A 17098-nucleotide genomic window follows, 5' to 3' on the forward strand; every position below is an offset into this window, starting at 1 on the left:
AAGCCCTCATGGAGAATTCACATTTCAGATCGCATGAAAACTTGGTCAAAGTCTAGTTAGTAATTGTGAGCTGAACATAGCTGTTCAGTTGCTGAAATACCATTATTTGTGTGCAGTTGGAGGAGGAGAAAGGGACATTTGTCAGGCTATGTGTGAGTATCTTGAGCTCTTCCCTACAAAAACCTATGACAAATATAAAATTTTACTTAATAGGCTAAAGGGAACTAGTAAGGAGTTAAAGAAGTCTGGCTTAAATAGGAGAAAGCTGAATTTACTTGCCACTCATAAACATGTCTTCACACGAAGGAAATGAAGGCTGCAGTTGATTATTCACATTAGAAGAAGTTCCTGTCCTGTCTGTCATCAAGAAGATGTCCCAAGTGGAATGGTTTCTTGATGAGGAAGCCTTCCCAAAATTCCCTATGTGGAAACCTTCCCAATTTGCAGTTGTTGAGTGACATCGACATGATTGTCAATGATGATGATGAAGATTATAATGATGGTGGGAATATATACTATGTGCCAGGCCCTGTGCTAAGTACTTTACTGATTATCTCCCTGAGATGATGCATTACTACCACATGATGCATTATTAGCTTCAATTTACAGGTGTAGAAACAGAGGTTGGTAAAGGTAAAAGCTTGTTCAAGCTTACCTTTCTAGTAAATGAACAGGCTGGACAAAGTGCTCCCAGCACTTTGGGAGGCTGAGGCGGGAGGATCACGAGGTCAGAGGTTCAAGACCAGCCTGGCCAATATGGTGAAACCTCGTCTCTACTAAAAATACAAAAATTAGCCTGGTGTGGTGACACACGCCTGTAATCCCAGCTACTTGGGAGGCTGAAGCAGGAGAATTGCTTGAACCCAGGAGGCGGAGGTTGCAGTGAGCCGAGATCATGCCACTGTACTCCAGCCTGGGTGACAGAGCAAGACTCTGTCAAAAAAAAAAAAAAAAGCACAAACCCAGGCAGTCTCATCCAAGAGCCAACAACTATATATTGCCTCGTAATTTGAATTAGTTTCTAGCTCCTGCTTTAATCATTATCCTAAGTCATAAGATATTTGAATTAAATTGAAGAAGTATACAGAGATTTTCTTTACTATTGCTATGTGTCTGAGTTTTAAACTTCCTTGAAAAAATTCTCTGAGCTTTCAAATAAAGGCATCTTACTGCTTGCAAGTTTACCTTATTGTCAATTTTTTGGGAACAAACTCGTAAGGCAGACGCTATTATCCCCTTTAACAGATGAAGAAATAGAAGCTCAGATAATTTAAATCAGCGCTCCTCAAACTTATACAATCTGAGGGTCTTGTTAAAAGCAGGTCTGGGGTAGGGCTTGAGATTCTGCAGTTCCAACAAGCTCCTAGGTGCTGTCAAGGCTGCCGGTCTGGGGACCATCCTTTGAGGAGCGAGGAGAAGTAACCTGCTCAGGATGACATAGCATACAAGAAAGAGATCCTTGGCCGGGCGCGGTGGCTCACGCCTGTAATTCCAGCACTTTGGGAGGCTGAGGCGGGTGGATCACGAGGTCAGGAGATTGAGACCATCCTGGCTAAGATGGTGAAACCCCGTCTCTATTAAAAATACAAAAAATTAGCTGGGCATGGTGGCGGGCGCATGTAGTCCCAGCCACTCAGGAGGCTGAGGCAGGAGAATGGTGTAAGCCCGAGAGGCGGAGCTTGCAGTGAGGCAAGATTGCACCACTGCACTCCAGCCTGGGTGACAGAGCGAGACCCCGTCTCAAAAAAAAAAAAAAGAGATCCTTGAAACCTAGTTTCTGAACAGCAGCTTGTTTCTAAGGTGTCGTATTGGCGGTACTGGCAATGCATGATTGCCCTTTGTCTAGTGGGACAGGTAGCTGGACAAGTAGCTGGACTTGAGTCTGGCTCTGACTGCTCTGCCTCTTGGCCATGCCTTATCCCCTCTCTGAGCCTCAGTTTCTTTCTATGTACAAATTTGGGGTTAAATTACATAACTTCTGAGATCTCTGAATACCATAGTAACATGGTAAATTATGAGAAGTGCCAGGATGCATGCAGAACCCTGGATGGAAAGACATTTCCATGAGACAAGAAGATTAAAAGGAGTCACCTTAGAATGCAGATCATTTCTAGGCAAGCTCCCTGTCCAGGATCAGTAGAGAAAATATTTTATCTCTGTGAAAGAGAATGATTAATGTGCCCGAGGGTGCTGATTTTCTCAGGGACTGTGAGTTAGCACCAGAAACCTGGGTAACTGCGTCAGACTCTCCAGGCTGTGCTTTAAACAGGAGGGAGACAGCAGCTATTGGATTTCTGTCAATCCGTGTGACTTTCCTAAGCTTTCAGCCTTGTCTGGAAAGGTGGGGACTTCCTTCTCATCCACCATTCTAGGGCAGAGCACCTCATCTTACGTTCAAGAACCTTAACAGTAGATGGGCATGTTCACTGAGGTGTGTGTATATAGTAAGTGCTCAAGTTTTAAAAGCTGTCTTGTGAACAGCAAGGTGGTTTTTAAGGAACCAACAATAACCCAAACAAAGAACTTTTCTGTCGAACTTATTCCTCACCAGGGGTACCTGGAAAAGTAGGGTTGACTCTCCAGGACTGAAGCCAGATGGGAAAGGTGTTTACCTCAGGACAGATGCCAATAAAGAAAGAGGGTTAATGATGCTGATTATAGCAACTACTCTTTTTTTAATCTCATTTGATACACAAAACTACCCTATGGGGTAGATATTATTAAGCTCATTAAGAAACAGAGGCTTTGGAGGTTAAGATGCTTATACAAGGTGACAGCTTGTGAGTGGAATTTAAGTGCTCGTCTGATTACCCCAAAGCTCCTACTCTTTCCATTCTGCTACACTGCTTATCCTATAAAACCATTTCCAAGAGAGGGGCTGAGGATCACATTGGAGAAGTCATATTTGTCTGGAGAGTTGACCTTGGACCTCAAAAGAGAAGATACAATCAGAAGGAATAGAGAAGTAAGGAGCAAAGGTGGGAATAAGCTGAGAGAGTCCAGGACTTTAGCTGTAAATAGGGCCAGGAAACCCAGAACTCTGATAAAAGACCATGTAAAGGGCTTATCACCTTCTTGGTGCTGTTTGCTCAAGATGTAATAGTGTTTCTGGGTTCAAGGTGAGCTATTGCTTTTTGGCTCTAGATGAAGCTGCAACTTCCTTTGCGTTAATTCACCCTGGTTAGCTATGGCTTCATTTTAGCCCCAAGGTACATGTATCTCTTCTTTAGCAGTGGCTTTCCTCCCTCTGACTCTTCCTGTCCTCATCCTTCATCTGATCATCAAGATGAAATATAATCCTCCTGGAGAGTACGAGTGCATGCCTTCTTGAGATGTGTATAGGTTAATCACAAGAGACAGTCATTTCATCTCTCCTGGGCAGAGTTGACCTAGTTGGATAGACTCTCTCAGCCTGGTTTTCCACAGTTCATGATGCAAGGGTCAGGGATAAGTTTTGACATGAGAAAGCCCTGATTCAGAGAAAAGAATGCACAAGTGTATAACCTGTTCATCATTTCATCCACAATAATAATTGTATTCCTAGCAGGTACCTGATACCGTGCTACTCCCTAAGAAAAAAGAACACAAAAAAGTAGAAGACTAGTCCATGCCAAGGAGAACCATTCTACCTAGTTGAATATTTCAGTATAAGAAAAATGGGGAGCATATGTGAGGTTGAGATGATCAAATTTAATGGCTGAAGTGCTCGTTCATTTGAAATATCTTTATTAGATGTCTCTTATATGCCAAGTACTTTGCAAGGCACAAGGTAAACCAAACAGATATTCCCCAAAAGAAGCTTAGTTCTAGAAGGAGATGTTTACAAACAAGTGAAAAGGTCATTGCAAACCTTTATTGGGTGTTTGCTAAGTGATGAGCACTATACTGGACTTTGTCTTATAAGTTTTCCCTTTGATGTGTTTATTGATATATAATATTATACACATTTATGGTGTACATGTGAGTATTTGTTACAAAATGTGTAATCAACTCAGGGTATTGGGGTTATTCATCACTCTAAGCATTTATTATTTCTATTTGTTGAGAATATTTCAAGTCCTCTCATCAAGCTACTTTGAAACATGCAATACATTGTTGCTGATAACAGTCACCCTAATCTGCTATTGAACATTAGAACTTATATCTTAAAATTCTTTAATTTTTAATTTTTGTGGATACATAAGAGACGTGTATATTTATGGGGTACATGAGATATTTTGATAGAGGCATACCATGCATAGTAATCACATCAGGGTAAATGGGGTATCCATCCCCTCAAACATTTATCCTTTGTGTTACAAACAATCCAATTGTACTCTTTAGGTATTTAAAAATATATAACAAATTATTTTACACTGCAGTTACCCTGTTGTGCTATCAAATACTACATCTTATTCATTATATGTAACTATATATTTGTATCCATTTACCATCCCCACTTCTCCCATCCACCACTACCCTTCCCAGCCTCTAATAACCATCATTCTACTCTCTATTGCCATGAATTAAATTGTTTTAATTTTTTGCAAGTTTAAGTGAGAACTTGCAAAGTTTCTGTGCCTGGCTTATTTCACTTAATGTAATGATCTCCAGTTCTATCTGTGTTGTTCCCAGTGACAGGATCTCATTCTTTTTATGGCTGAATACACTCCATTGTGTAGATTATCACATTTTCTTTATATATTTGTCTATTGATGGACACTTAGGTTGCTTCCAAATCTTGGCCATTGTGAATAGTGCTGGAGCAAACATGGGTGTGCAGATCTCTCTTTGATACACTGATTTCCTTTCTTTGGGATGTATACCTAGCAGTGGGATTGTGGATCATTTGTAGTTCTATTTTTAGTGTTTTGAGGAACCTCTAAACTGCTCTCTATGGTAGTTGTAATAATTCACAGCCCCACTGGCTGTGTACAAGTGTTCCCTTTCCTCTGCATCTTCACCAGCATTTGTTATTGCCTGTCTTTTGGGTATAAGTCATTTTAACTGGGGTGAAACAGTATCTTATTATAGTTATTGCATATATCTGATGATCAGTGATGTTGAACACCTCTTCATATACCTGTTTGCCATTTGCATGTCTTTTGAGAAATGTCTATTCACATCTTTTGCCCATTTTTAATCAGATTAGATTTTTCCCCATGAATGTATATCTTCTATCTCTATCTAACCGTATGTTTGTACCCATTAACTAACCTCTCTTCATCTCTCACTCCCACCCACATGTCCTTTCCAGCCTCTGCTATCATTTTACTCTGTACCTCCATGAGATCAACTTTTTAGCTCCCACATATGAGTGAGACTATATCATGTTTGTGTTTCTGCGCCTGACTCATTTCATTTGACATAATGACTTCTAGTTTCATCCATGTTACACAACTAACAGGATTTCATCCTTTTCTATGGCTTAATAGTATTCCATTGTGTATGAATGCCACATTTTCTTTATCCATTCATCTGTAGATGGACTCCATATCTTTCCTATTGTGAATAGTGCTGCAATAAACATGTAAGTACAGGTATCCCTTTGATGTACTGATTTATCTTCCTTTGGGTAAATACCTAGTAGTGGGATTACTGGATCATATGATAGCTCCATTTTTAGTGTTTGAGAAATCTCCATACTGTTTTTCATAGTGGCTATACCAATTTGCATTCTCAACAATAGTGTATAAGTTCCCTTTTATCTGCATCCTTTCCAGTGTCTGTTGTTTCTCGTTTTTTTTTTTTTTTAATAATAACCACTTTAACTGGGGTAAGATGGTATCTCACTGTGGTTTTGATTTGCATTTACCTGATGATTAGTAATGGTAATCATTTTTTAATATACCTCTTGGCCATTTGTATGTCTACTTTTGAGAAATGTCTATTCATGTCCTTTGCTCATGTCTAAATGGGATTATTTCATTTTTTAATTGAGTTTTTTGTATGTTTTGGATATTAATTCCTTGATGAATGAATAGTTTGCAAATATTTTCTCCCATTCAACAGATTGTCCCTTCACTGTGCTGTTACCTTTGCTGTGCAGAAGCTTTGTAGTTTAATGTTGTCCCATTTGTCTATTTTTGTTTTTGTCTGTGCTTTTGAGGTCTTAGCCATAAATCTTTACCTAGACCAATGTCCTGAAGTGTTTTCCCTATGTTTTCTTCTAGTGGTTTTATGATTTGGGGACTTACATTTAAGTCTTTTATTCCTCTTGTGTTGATTTTTGTATATGGTAAGAGATAGGGATCTAGTTTCATTCTTTTGCATATGGATATTTATTTTTCCCAGCACCATTTATTGAAGAGGGTATTCTTTCCCCAATGTGTGTTCTTGGTGCCTTTGCTGAAAATCAAAGTAAACATGTAAATATGTAGACATGTAGATTTATTTCAAGAATCTCTATTCTGCTCTATGTTTCTGTTTTATACCAATATCACACTGTTTTGGTTACTATAGCCTTGTAATATATTTTGAAGTCAGGCAGTTTGATACCTCCAGCTTTGTTCTTCCTCCTCGATCGAGATTGCTTTGGCCATTTGAACTCTTTTTTGGTTCCACATGAATTTGGGATTTTTAAAAATAAGTCTCTGAAAAATGATGTTGGTATTCTGATAGGGATGGCATTGAATCTGTAGTTTGCTTTGGGCAGAATGGTCATCACTTTAACTATATTAATTCTGATCATTGAGCATGAGATTTCTTTCCATTTGTTTGTGTCCTCTTCAATTTCTCTTATCAGCAATTTGTAGTTTGTCTTGTAGAGATCTTTCACCTCCTTGGTTAACTTTATTCTTAGGTATTTTAATTGTTTTGTAGCTATTGTAAGTGGGGTTGCCTTCTTGATTTCTTTCTCAGCTAGTTCATTATTGGTGTATAGAAATGTCGATTTTTCTATGTTGATTTCATATCCTGCAACTTTACTGAATTTATCAGATTTTAAAAAGGTTTTTTTTGGTGAAGTCTTTAGGTTGTTCTAAATGTAAGATCATATTACCAGCAAAGAGGGACAATTTGACCTCCTCTTTTCCAATTTGGATACATTTTAGTTCTTTCTCTTGCTTGATTGCTCCGGCTAGGACTTCAGTACTAACTTGAATAGGAATGGTGAAAGTGGGCATTTTTATCTTTTTCCAGTTCTTAGAGGCTTTTAGCTTTTCCCCATTCAATATGATGTTAGCTGCGATTTTGTGGTGTGTGGCCTTTATTATGTTGAGGTACATTCCTTCTATGCCCAGTTTGTTAAGAGTTGTTTTTTTTTTTTTAAGAATGAAGGAATTTTGAATTTTATCAAATGCTTTTTCTGCATCTGTTGAGATGATCATATGGTTTTTGTTCTTCACTCTGTCCATGTGATATATGATGTTTATTGATTTGCATATTTTAGATCATCCCTGCAGCCTTGGGATAAATCCCTCTTGATTGCTTTATATTATTTTTTGATGTGCTGTTGAATTCAGTTTACTAGTATTTTGTTGAGATATTTACATCTATATTCATCGGGAAGATTGGCCTGCAGTTTTTTCTTTCTTTCTTGTGTCTTTGTCTGGTTTTGGTATCAGGGTAATGCTGGTAGAATGAGTTAGAATTCCCTCCTTTTAGACTTTTTGGAATAGTTTGAGGGGAACTGGTGTTAGTTCTTCCTTGAAAGTGTGGTAGAATTTGGTAGTGAAGCCATCTGGTCCTGGACTTTTCTTTGTTGGAGACTTTTTATTACTGCTTTAATCTCATTACTTGTTATTGGTCTGTTCAGGTTTTCTGTTTCTTCCTCATTCAATATTGGTAGGTTGTGTATGCACGGAATTTTTTCCATTTATTCTTGGTTTTCCTGTTTGTTAGTGTATAGTTATTCAAAATAGTTTCTGATGAACTATCGTATTTCTGTGATATCAGTTGTAATGTCTCCTTTTTCATTTCGGATTTTGTTTATGTAGTTATTCTGTTTTTCTTGATTAGTCTAGCAAGTGGTTTATCAATTTTGTTCATCTTTTCAATTTTTCATCTCATCGATCCTTTGTAGTTTTTTTAATTGATCATTTGTAATTTTTTAAAAGTCTCTGTTTTGTTTAGTTCTACTCTGATCTTCACTATTTATTTTGTTTTGCTAATTTTCGGCTTAGTTTGTTCTTACTTTTCTAGTTCCTTGAGGTGCACCAGATTGTTTACTTGAAATCTTTCTCCTTTTTTGATGTAAGCCCTTATTGCTATAATATTTCCCTTAGCACTGTTTTTGCTATATCTTACAGGTTCTGGTATGTTATGTTTTGATATTCATTTCTTTCAAACATTTTTTGATTTACTCTTTAATTTCTTCCTTGGTCTAATGGTCATTCAGTAGCATGTTGTTCAATTTCCATGTATGTGTACAGTTTCCAAAGTTTCTCTTGTTAATGATTTCTAGTTTTATCTATTATGGTCTGAGGAGGTATTTGATACGATTTTGATATTAAAAATATGTTGAGACTTATTTTGTGTCCTATCGTATGGAGAATGTTTCATGTGCTGTTGAGAAGAATTTATTCTGTAGCTGTTAGATGAAATATTCTGTATATGTTTGTTAGGTCCATTTGTTCTAAAGTGCAGTTTAAATCCAATGTTTCCTTCTTATTTTTATTTTTTACTTGTGCTTAATATAACGTAACCAATATTTCTTTGTTAAATTTCTATCTACATGATCTGTTTAATGCTGAGAATGAAGTGTTAAGTCTTGAAATGTTACTGTATTAGAGTCTATTTCTCCCTTTAAATCTAATAATATTTGCTTTATACATATGGGTGCTCCCATGCTGGGTCTATAAATAAGTCTATGTTTAAAGTTATTATATCATCTTCCTTAATTGAGCCCTTTATTATTATATAATCACCTTCTGTGTCTCTTTGTCATGTTTTTATCTTAAAGTCTGTTTTATCTGATATAAGTATAGCTACTCCCTCTTGCTTTTGATCCGTTTGCATGGAATGTCTTTTTCCATCTCTTCACTTTGTCTATATGTGTCTTTACAAGTGAGATGAGTTTCTTGTAGCCAGTAAATCATTGGGCCATTTTTTTAAACAAAATTCATTCACCCAGTCTGTCTTTTAAGTGAAAAGTTTAATCCATTTGCATTTAAGGTTATTATTGATAGGTGCCTTCTGGGACTCCAGAAATTCGAATATTTGGTCACGTTATGGTGTCCCATATGTTATTTAGGCTTTGATCATTTTTTTTCTTTATTTTTATCTGACCGTGTTACTGCAAAAGACCTGTTTTCAAGTTCTGAGATCTTTTCTTCTTCTTGTTCTAGTCTATTGTTGAAGTTTCCAAATGTTGAAATTTAAAAAAAACAATGTTTTGAATTATTTTTCTAGGATTTTGTAAATTTCTTTTTCATTGGTATCTGTTGCTGGAGAATTATTGTGTTCCCTTGGAGGGGTCATATTTTCTTATTTTTTTAATATTTCCTGTGTTTTTACATTGATGTCTGCACATCTGGTGTAACAGTTGCTTCTTCCAATTTTTTGAATTTACTTTTGTAGGGGAAGACTTTTTCCTGAAGATGTTTCTATGGTATTGTTTAGATAGGGCGCTTTGGCTTTGATACTGAATGCACATAGTAGTCTAGTCTTTGTATGATTTCTTTAGCTGTAAATAGTGTCAGTGGTATCTGTGATTTCCTTGGTAACTTAGGGTGTGATTATTAGTGGAGGCTGTGATGAAGTTTTGCTGAGGACTGGAACAATGGGAAGGCCAGTCTTTGGGCCCCAGTGGTGGCAGTAGTAGGCTGAGCATTCTCGTCCTTGGGCTCCTGAGCGGCATATGCTGGCACTGGTGTTAGCAGGTCTAAGTGGGCTGATTCTTGGGCATCCAAGTGGCTTGCTCAGATGCTGATAGTGTCAGCAGTGAGTTGGGTGAGTGGATGGGTTCCTGGGCTCCTGGGCAACAGGTGTGGTGTGAGTGTTGGCACTAGCAGTGGCAAGATAACCCTCTGTGTCTCGAGTGATGTGTGCTGGTGATAGCAGTGGCTGTGATGGGCTGGACAGGCCACTCTGAAGGCCTGCAAGTGGTGTATGCAAGTAGGTGCCAGCTGTGGTGGTAGCAGCAGGGTGGGTGGACCCAACTTCAGGCCCCCAGCAGGAGTGCTCAGGTGCCATTGGTGATGGGCTGGGTGATCCCCAGTTCCCTAGACTACATGCTCTGGCATGAGTGGATGGATGTGGGCAAAGCCAGGCTGGGCAGGTGGGGGACTCTCTCTGGGTACACTAAAATGTATGATGGCTCCACTATTGGAGGCCGTAGAGTGACTGCCTGTGGCCTGCACCTTGGCCCAGGTGGCAGCAGCCAGCCATGGCAGTGATGCAAGTGGAGAATGTCGGTGGAGCTCCAGGAATGTGGTGATGCAGGTGCTGTTGAGCCTCAGGGCAGTGTGTGGTCTGTTGGTGGTTGGGCTCTCAAAATGGCACCATGTTATAGCTGTTTATGACTCAGGGTATGTGGGGGGCCAAGCATGAGCTCCCACTCTGGAGCAGTGCCTTTGTGTGCTCCCCAGGCGGCTCTCTATGTCAGTTTCAGGCCCACAAAGGTTAAGGGGTTCTCCTGTGGCTAGGATTGCAGTAGTCCACAGTGGAAATGTGGACCACTGCGGGGGTCTCTCAGTTACCCTTTCCCCATACTGGGGAGTCTCTCCAGGCTTCCAGCAAGTCTCGCCTGAGCAGGCCACCTCACTTCCCTTTCTGCCTTACTTTAGGTATTTCCTGTCACGTCTTGATTGAATTCCAGCTTTCTCTCTTGGACAATCTATTTGAAGTGTGATTGTCTACTCACTATTTTGGTTTTTTTTGAGCAGGCTGAGTACAATATGCCTCAATTCAGCTGTCTTGAAGCCCCTCTTGGGCTTTGTCTTTTGAACTGAGGGTAAAAAGATGAATAAAGACAAAAACATAATCCTTTAACAAGATCATATACTAATAGTGATGACAACCATGTAAATATATTTTAATGTCCATATGAAATGTGATCAATAGAAGTGTAAGCCAAATACTAAAGAAACTCAGAAAAAAGAGAATGTAAGTCTGTATTGTAGGAAGTGTGGGTGGAAGGTGGGCAAGGCCAGGGAAGAAGGAAAATTTGGAATGTGATGATGGAAGAGTGAACATTTTCCTTATGAGCAAGACATTACTAGTAGAGGGAGCAGCATTTGAATTGTCACAGGGCGTTTGGAGCCTGCAAGTAGCTGTCTAGGTTTGGGGTAAATAAGATGCAGTGGTGAAAGATGAAGCTGGATAAGTGATCAGGGGCAAGATCATGAAAAGCCTTGTGGGCCATACCTTATGGAAGTTAAATTTTATTTAGTAAACAATGGAGGATAACTGAAGCATTTTCAGAGAGAAATGAATTTAATGGTTTTGAAATTTAACAGGAGGGTGAGACTTGAGGCAGGAAGAACTGTTAGGGGGCTATTTTAACAATTCAGGTAAGAGACAATGGTTTGTCAGTAGGCATGGGGAAGAAAAGGAAGGAATGAAGTCTAGAAATATTTGGGAATTCATATTTTCAGTACTTGGGTATGCAGGATGAGGGAGGAGAAAGGATCTAGAAGATTCTATGTTTTTTACTTGGGCATTTGGGTACATGGTACTGCCATTTACTGAGATTTGGAAAATGGAAAATGTGATGGTTAATTTCATGTATCAACTTGGCTAGGCTATCATATCCAGTTGTTTGGTCAAACACCTATCTGGATGTTGCTGTGAAGGTATTTTTTAGATGTGATTAATATTTAAATCAGTAGACTGTGAGTATAACAGATTACCCTCCATAATGGGAGTGGGCCTCATCTAATCAGTTGCAGGCCTTAAGAGAAGACAGAGGTCCCACAAGGCAGAAGAAATTCTGCCCCCACATTGCCTTCAGATTCAAGATTATGACATCAACTCTTCCCTCAGTCTCCAGCCTGCTGGCCTGTCTTGGAGATATCAGACCTGCCAGTTCCCACAATTATGTGAGCCAATTCCTTAAAATGAATCTCTCTATGTTCACATCCTATTGGTTCTGTTTCTCTGGAGAATCTTGACTAATGCAGAGGACTTCTTTTTGTTCAGGTTTGTAGCTGATAATTGCTTTGCTAAACACAAATGTGCCGGAAGGACATTATGTTAAGTGAAGTAAATCAGGTGCGGAAAGATAAATGCCGCATCTTCTCCTTCATATGTGGGTGATAGAGTTTGGCTGTGTCCCCACTCAAATCTCATCTTGAAGTATAATCCCCACGATCCCCATGTGCCAAGGAAGGGACCCAGTGTGAGGTGACTGGATCATGGGGGCAGTTTCCCTCCTGCTGTTCTCATGATAGTGAGTGAGTTCTTATGAGATCTGATGGTTTTATAAGTGGTTGACAGTTCTTCCTTCACACGCCCTCTCTCTCTCTCCTGCTGCCTTGTGAAGAAGGTTCCTCCTTCCCCTTCCGCCATGATTGTAAGTTTCCTGAGGCTTCCCCAGCCATGTGGACATGTGAGTCAATTAAACCTCTTTCCTTTATAAATTACCCAGTTTCAGGAAGTTCTTTATAGCAGTGTGAAAATGGACTAATACAGTGGGAGCAAAAAAAAAAAAAAAAAAAAAAAAAAAGAGGGAGAGACACCCTGTAGAAGTAAAGAGTAGAATTGTGGTTGTGAGAGCATAAGAAGTGTTGGGGGAAGAGGGATAAGTAAAGGTAGGTTAATTGATACAAAAAGTAGAGCTAGAGAGAGTGGGATGTCCAGCTTCCAAATGGGAACCTTTGTAGCACCAGTGACAAAAAAGAGAATTAAATATAGGTGATGTTGAGAAAGGCAAGAAGACTTTTGTTGAGAAGTGTGTCCAGTGCCACACCTTGGAAAAGGGAGGCTAGCACAAGACTGGGTCAAATCTTCGTGGTATCTTTGGGCAGAAGACAGGTCAGGATGCTGGATTCTCTTACACAGATGCCAATAAGAATAAAGGCACCACCTAGGGAGAGGATGTACTCACTGATGGAGTATTTGGAGAATCCCAAGAAGTATATCCCTGGAACAAAAATGAGCTTCACCAGCATTAAGAAGAAAGGCAGAAAGGGAAGGTTTGATAGCTTATCTCAAAAAAGCTACTAAGGAGTAAGAATTGGCCACTGCCTTATTTATTACAAAACAGAAATGTCTCATAACTTTTTTATGTATATTATAAGTTAATAGATTTCATAAACTAGAATTCAGATCATAAATGACAGAATATTTTTTGATGAGCAGTCCTGGTTTAACTAAAACTGACTTATGGTTAAATGAATGTTTGCCTTTTTAAATTGTAAAAGTAGTTCTGATTCAGTAAATGCTATCATGGTTTTCCACTTCTAAAGAGAGGATTGAACTTCACTGGTAATGTTCAAATGTTCACAAAGATGGTGAATGCCATCTTAAAAATCTATTGGAAATTGGTTTTATATTTGGATTTATGTAACTGGTTATATGAATATATTTAAATACTGGGGAAATTCCTTCACTATCTCAAAACCAAGCAAGATTCATCTGTGCTTTGTGTTTGTTTGCCTCTTAAAGGCAAGGGCTAAAGATGAGGTAGCAATGTCTGCTTTACATTTTTGGTCTTAACTATGCCAGTCTAATTAGAATTCCCTGTATCTAAAATGGTTTCTTTTACTCATTGAAAGGCATTTTGTGTGGTTTACCTGTAATATCAAATAAAGAATATTTAACACTTAAACAATTACACCTAGATAGGAGAAATAAGTTCTAGTGTTTTGCAGCACAGTACAGGGTGACTATGGTTAACAATTTAGGGCATACTTTCAAAAAGCTGGAAGAGAGGATTTTGAATGTTCACAACACAAAGACATGATAAATGTTTGATGTGATAAATATGCTATTTACCCTGATTTCGTCATTACACATTTATTGAAATATCACTCTGTATCCCATAAATATGTGTAATTATCCTGTGCCAATTAAAAATAAAAGAAAAAAAAAGAAATGGTTTGCTGAAGCAAAGGCTGAGGATTTTTAAAAGAGAAAATAAGTGTTTATTTTTCTTGTTTATGCCAGGGCGTGTTGTGGTTCAATCAATGTTGTTTATTTATTCCTTTGAATTGTTGGACAATGTCATTTCTAGGCTTCTGTTGTTGTGTATTAGAGAATGTGGGCTATCCAAATGTATAATTCTCACTAGTAATGAAATCCACCATACACTGGAACTTACTATTATTTTATTGAAGCTAGAGTTGTTGGCTGGTTTCTTTGGAATTTATGCAGATGATTTGTACTTGTAAGGAAGTACTAGAAATGCTTCTCAGAAATATGCAGCACTTGAGTTCAATACTAGCACTTCAATTTCATCTATGGAAAGAGAAGTGTGTACTTCACTGAGTCATGGGAGGTAGTAGGATGGATGAGATTCTCCTACAAAACTACAATTGGAGAGGTCTGGAACAAGGAGAACTTTGCATTATTTCTTGAAGCTTTGCTATTTCTTTATTCACTTGATTTCCTGAAGAGCAAAGCTTTGGAATCAAACAAATATTGGTCCTCCACCAACTATGTTTGTACCTTTGGGCAGGTAAATTCATTTCTCTGGGCCTCAGTTAGGGTTTTTCAAAGATTCATTAAGATGTTATTTATAAAGTGCCCTGTCCAGGGCCTGGTGCAGAGTTGGCTCTCAAGTAATGGAAGCTATTTTTATTATTCTTTAAATTTATTTGTTTCCTTATAGGCTTTCAAATTCCGGATCTCCTAGGATAGTTACATATGCGCTATCTGTTGGAACTTGCAGAATTTTCTCCTGTCCGAAGTGGAGTTGCAGATTCTCAACCCCTGAATTTTCTCAAGAATGAAGGGAACTGACAGGAAGTAGATATGATATCTTCATGAATAAATGATTCTAGGTGAGGAATAAACCTTATTTTATGAGGAACAAAACTATACCAGCAAGCATATCTCCCCCATTTCTCCTTTACCCAGTCAGATCTATTCATTCTCCAAACCCAGGTCACTATCATCTTCTAAAGGTCTTTATTGTCCTCACCAGCCCTTCCCTGAATTTCAGTGCCATCCTCAGTACTCCTAAGAGACATCTCCAGGGATCAGCATCATGTTGTGTTTTATGACTGGTGGCCCTGGAGTTATTCTATAGGTGGTCCTACTTGACAATGGAAGCTGGCTTTACATGACTTAAAACCATCTGTTCTCATCTTTGTATTCCTGTCTAATGGGGAGCTCTTTAAACGGAAAGGAATACATTCAATTTTTTAGCCCCTAGTGCTTAACACAGTGCCTGGAACATTGTCTATGGAAAACATGAGTGATGGATGAATGAATGAAAATCTGCAGTAAGATACATTCAGGACTATGCAATAAATATTCTTTTTCATCATTCACTGTTCTCTATCATGTCTGCATCTCCTCCAAGTACTGCTGATGGAATTGCAATCTAAATATAAATTTATCTCAGAGTTCTGCAAGTCCATCCCCAGGCTCTGCCCATCACGGTCAGATTCAATAAAGCAACTTTCTGTGTGCGTAAGTACGATGAGGTAGGGGGGGCAGTGAGTAGAAATGTGATTTGTTTTTAGTGAGGCTAATCGTTCTGAATATCAAGTTGGTTTTCATTCTCATTAGCAATTTTCATAAATTGTTTGAAATGCTTGCTCATAAAGTCAGGACTGCAAACTTGGAGATGAATCACTTCTACCTCGGCTTCCTGTTGAGTGGAGATTATTAATTGCATCCTTTCTCATCAGAGCTCCCCACACAACTGCAGCCTTTATTTTTAGAACACTATCTCTTGCCAGCTCCTATCTGAACCAATTCTGCTTCAGTCTAATCAGGGAATATGAAGTTAAATCTAGGGCAAAGAGAAGGGAAAACCTAGAAAACTGAGTCAGGAGTCCTGTTGGATACAGTTTCAAAATTCCAACTTTGGAAAGAAGTCATTGTAGGAGATCTACAGCAGCCTTCTGGTTATAGAACCCATAACTCCTTCTCATACCCCACTGGCTCTTCCTGGCCACAAGTAGGAACCCTACCTGCAGAAGCTTTAGCAAGCATTTGTGCCAGTGTACTGCCAAAGTGCCACCCACTCTATCACCTTTAAACCTTGGGCCCCTACCCACCCAAAGAGGAGCCACCATTCAGAATCTGTCTTTATGATTCCTTTACTTTTAGTTACTGATAAAACATATGCATTCCTAAGCAGTATCATGCTAAGTTTGGTAGAATCTAAACTTAATGTAACATGTATCATGCTGAATGTTTTTTCCTGTGACTTGCTTTCTTTCATTCAGCCTGCTTTTGAGATTCATTCACATTGATATATGTAATTGTAAATCATTCATTTTCTTGGCTAGTGGAATCCCACCATTTGGTTATACAGGCCCTCAAGTCTTTTTTTTTTTTTTTTTTTTTTGAGATGGAGTCTTGCCCTGTTGCCAGGCTGGAGTGCAGTGGCATGATCTCGGCTTACTGCAACCTCTGCCTCCCGGGTTCAAGTGATGTTCCTGCCTCAGCCTCCCGAGTAGCTGGGACTACAGGTACATGCCACCATGCCCAGCCAATTTTTGCATTGTTAGTAGAGAAGAGGTTTCACCAAGTTGGCCAGGATGGTCTCAATCTCCTGACCTCGTGATCTGTCCACCTCGGCCTCCCAAAGTGCTGGGACTATAGGCGTGAGCCACTGTACCTGTCCATAGCCCTCAAGTCTTTAGTCCAAATTCCTGGGGCCAGATGTGTTTACAGATACAGACTTTTTTGCTTGTTTCCATAAAGGTAATAGGATATTTATTCCAACAATAACATGGCACTCCCAGTAGGGTCTGGAGAAGCATTTTCTGATTAAACACATGAATATTTCTCCTTAAAATATAGAAAATATTCACACTAAATGGAATAATAAAGACACTAAATAACCTTATATTAGTTCATGTTGGGCTTTGCTGCCAAAGGAGTTATAAAATCACTTTTGGCTTTCAGAGTTTAGGAACTGTGGGCCTATTTAATGATTATTTTTTCTATTCTGTCTTTGATGGAGGTATTTGGTAGACTTCCAGTTTTTCATTATTACAAGTAATGTTACTAAAACCATCCATATATGGCTGCCTCCCTGTAGGAGACTCTTTGAAGA

The 17098-nt window shown here is 38.8% G+C and overlaps 1 protein-coding gene and 1 pseudogene across 2 annotated transcripts in view; both read left to right on the top strand.

Annotated features, from left to right (window-relative positions):
* The window catches only part of ANKRD42 (ankyrin repeat domain 42), a 143504-nt gene extending 128643 nt beyond the window's left edge, over positions 1-14861 (top strand). The window contains exon 12 of one of the 2 annotated variants that reach the window (XM_063671273.1): positions 14693-14859. In XM_063671273.1, the coding sequence (XP_063527343.1) occupies positions 14693-14813 (121 nt within the window). In that variant the 3' untranslated portion in view covers positions 14814-14859. Of the gene's footprint in view, positions 1-14692 lie in introns of both variants that reach the window. The other variant, XM_063671272.1, reaches the window with a different exon arrangement.
* Positions 10329-13193, top strand: LOC129008701 (cytochrome c-like; annotated as a pseudogene).
* Positions 14862-17098: the final 2237 nt, after the last annotated feature.

This window comes from Pongo pygmaeus, chromosome 9, assembly GCF_028885625.2.
Source record: "Pongo pygmaeus isolate AG05252 chromosome 9, NHGRI_mPonPyg2-v2.0_pri, whole genome shotgun sequence".
In the NCBI taxonomy this organism is placed as follows: domain Eukaryota; kingdom Metazoa; phylum Chordata; class Mammalia; order Primates; family Hominidae; genus Pongo; species Pongo pygmaeus.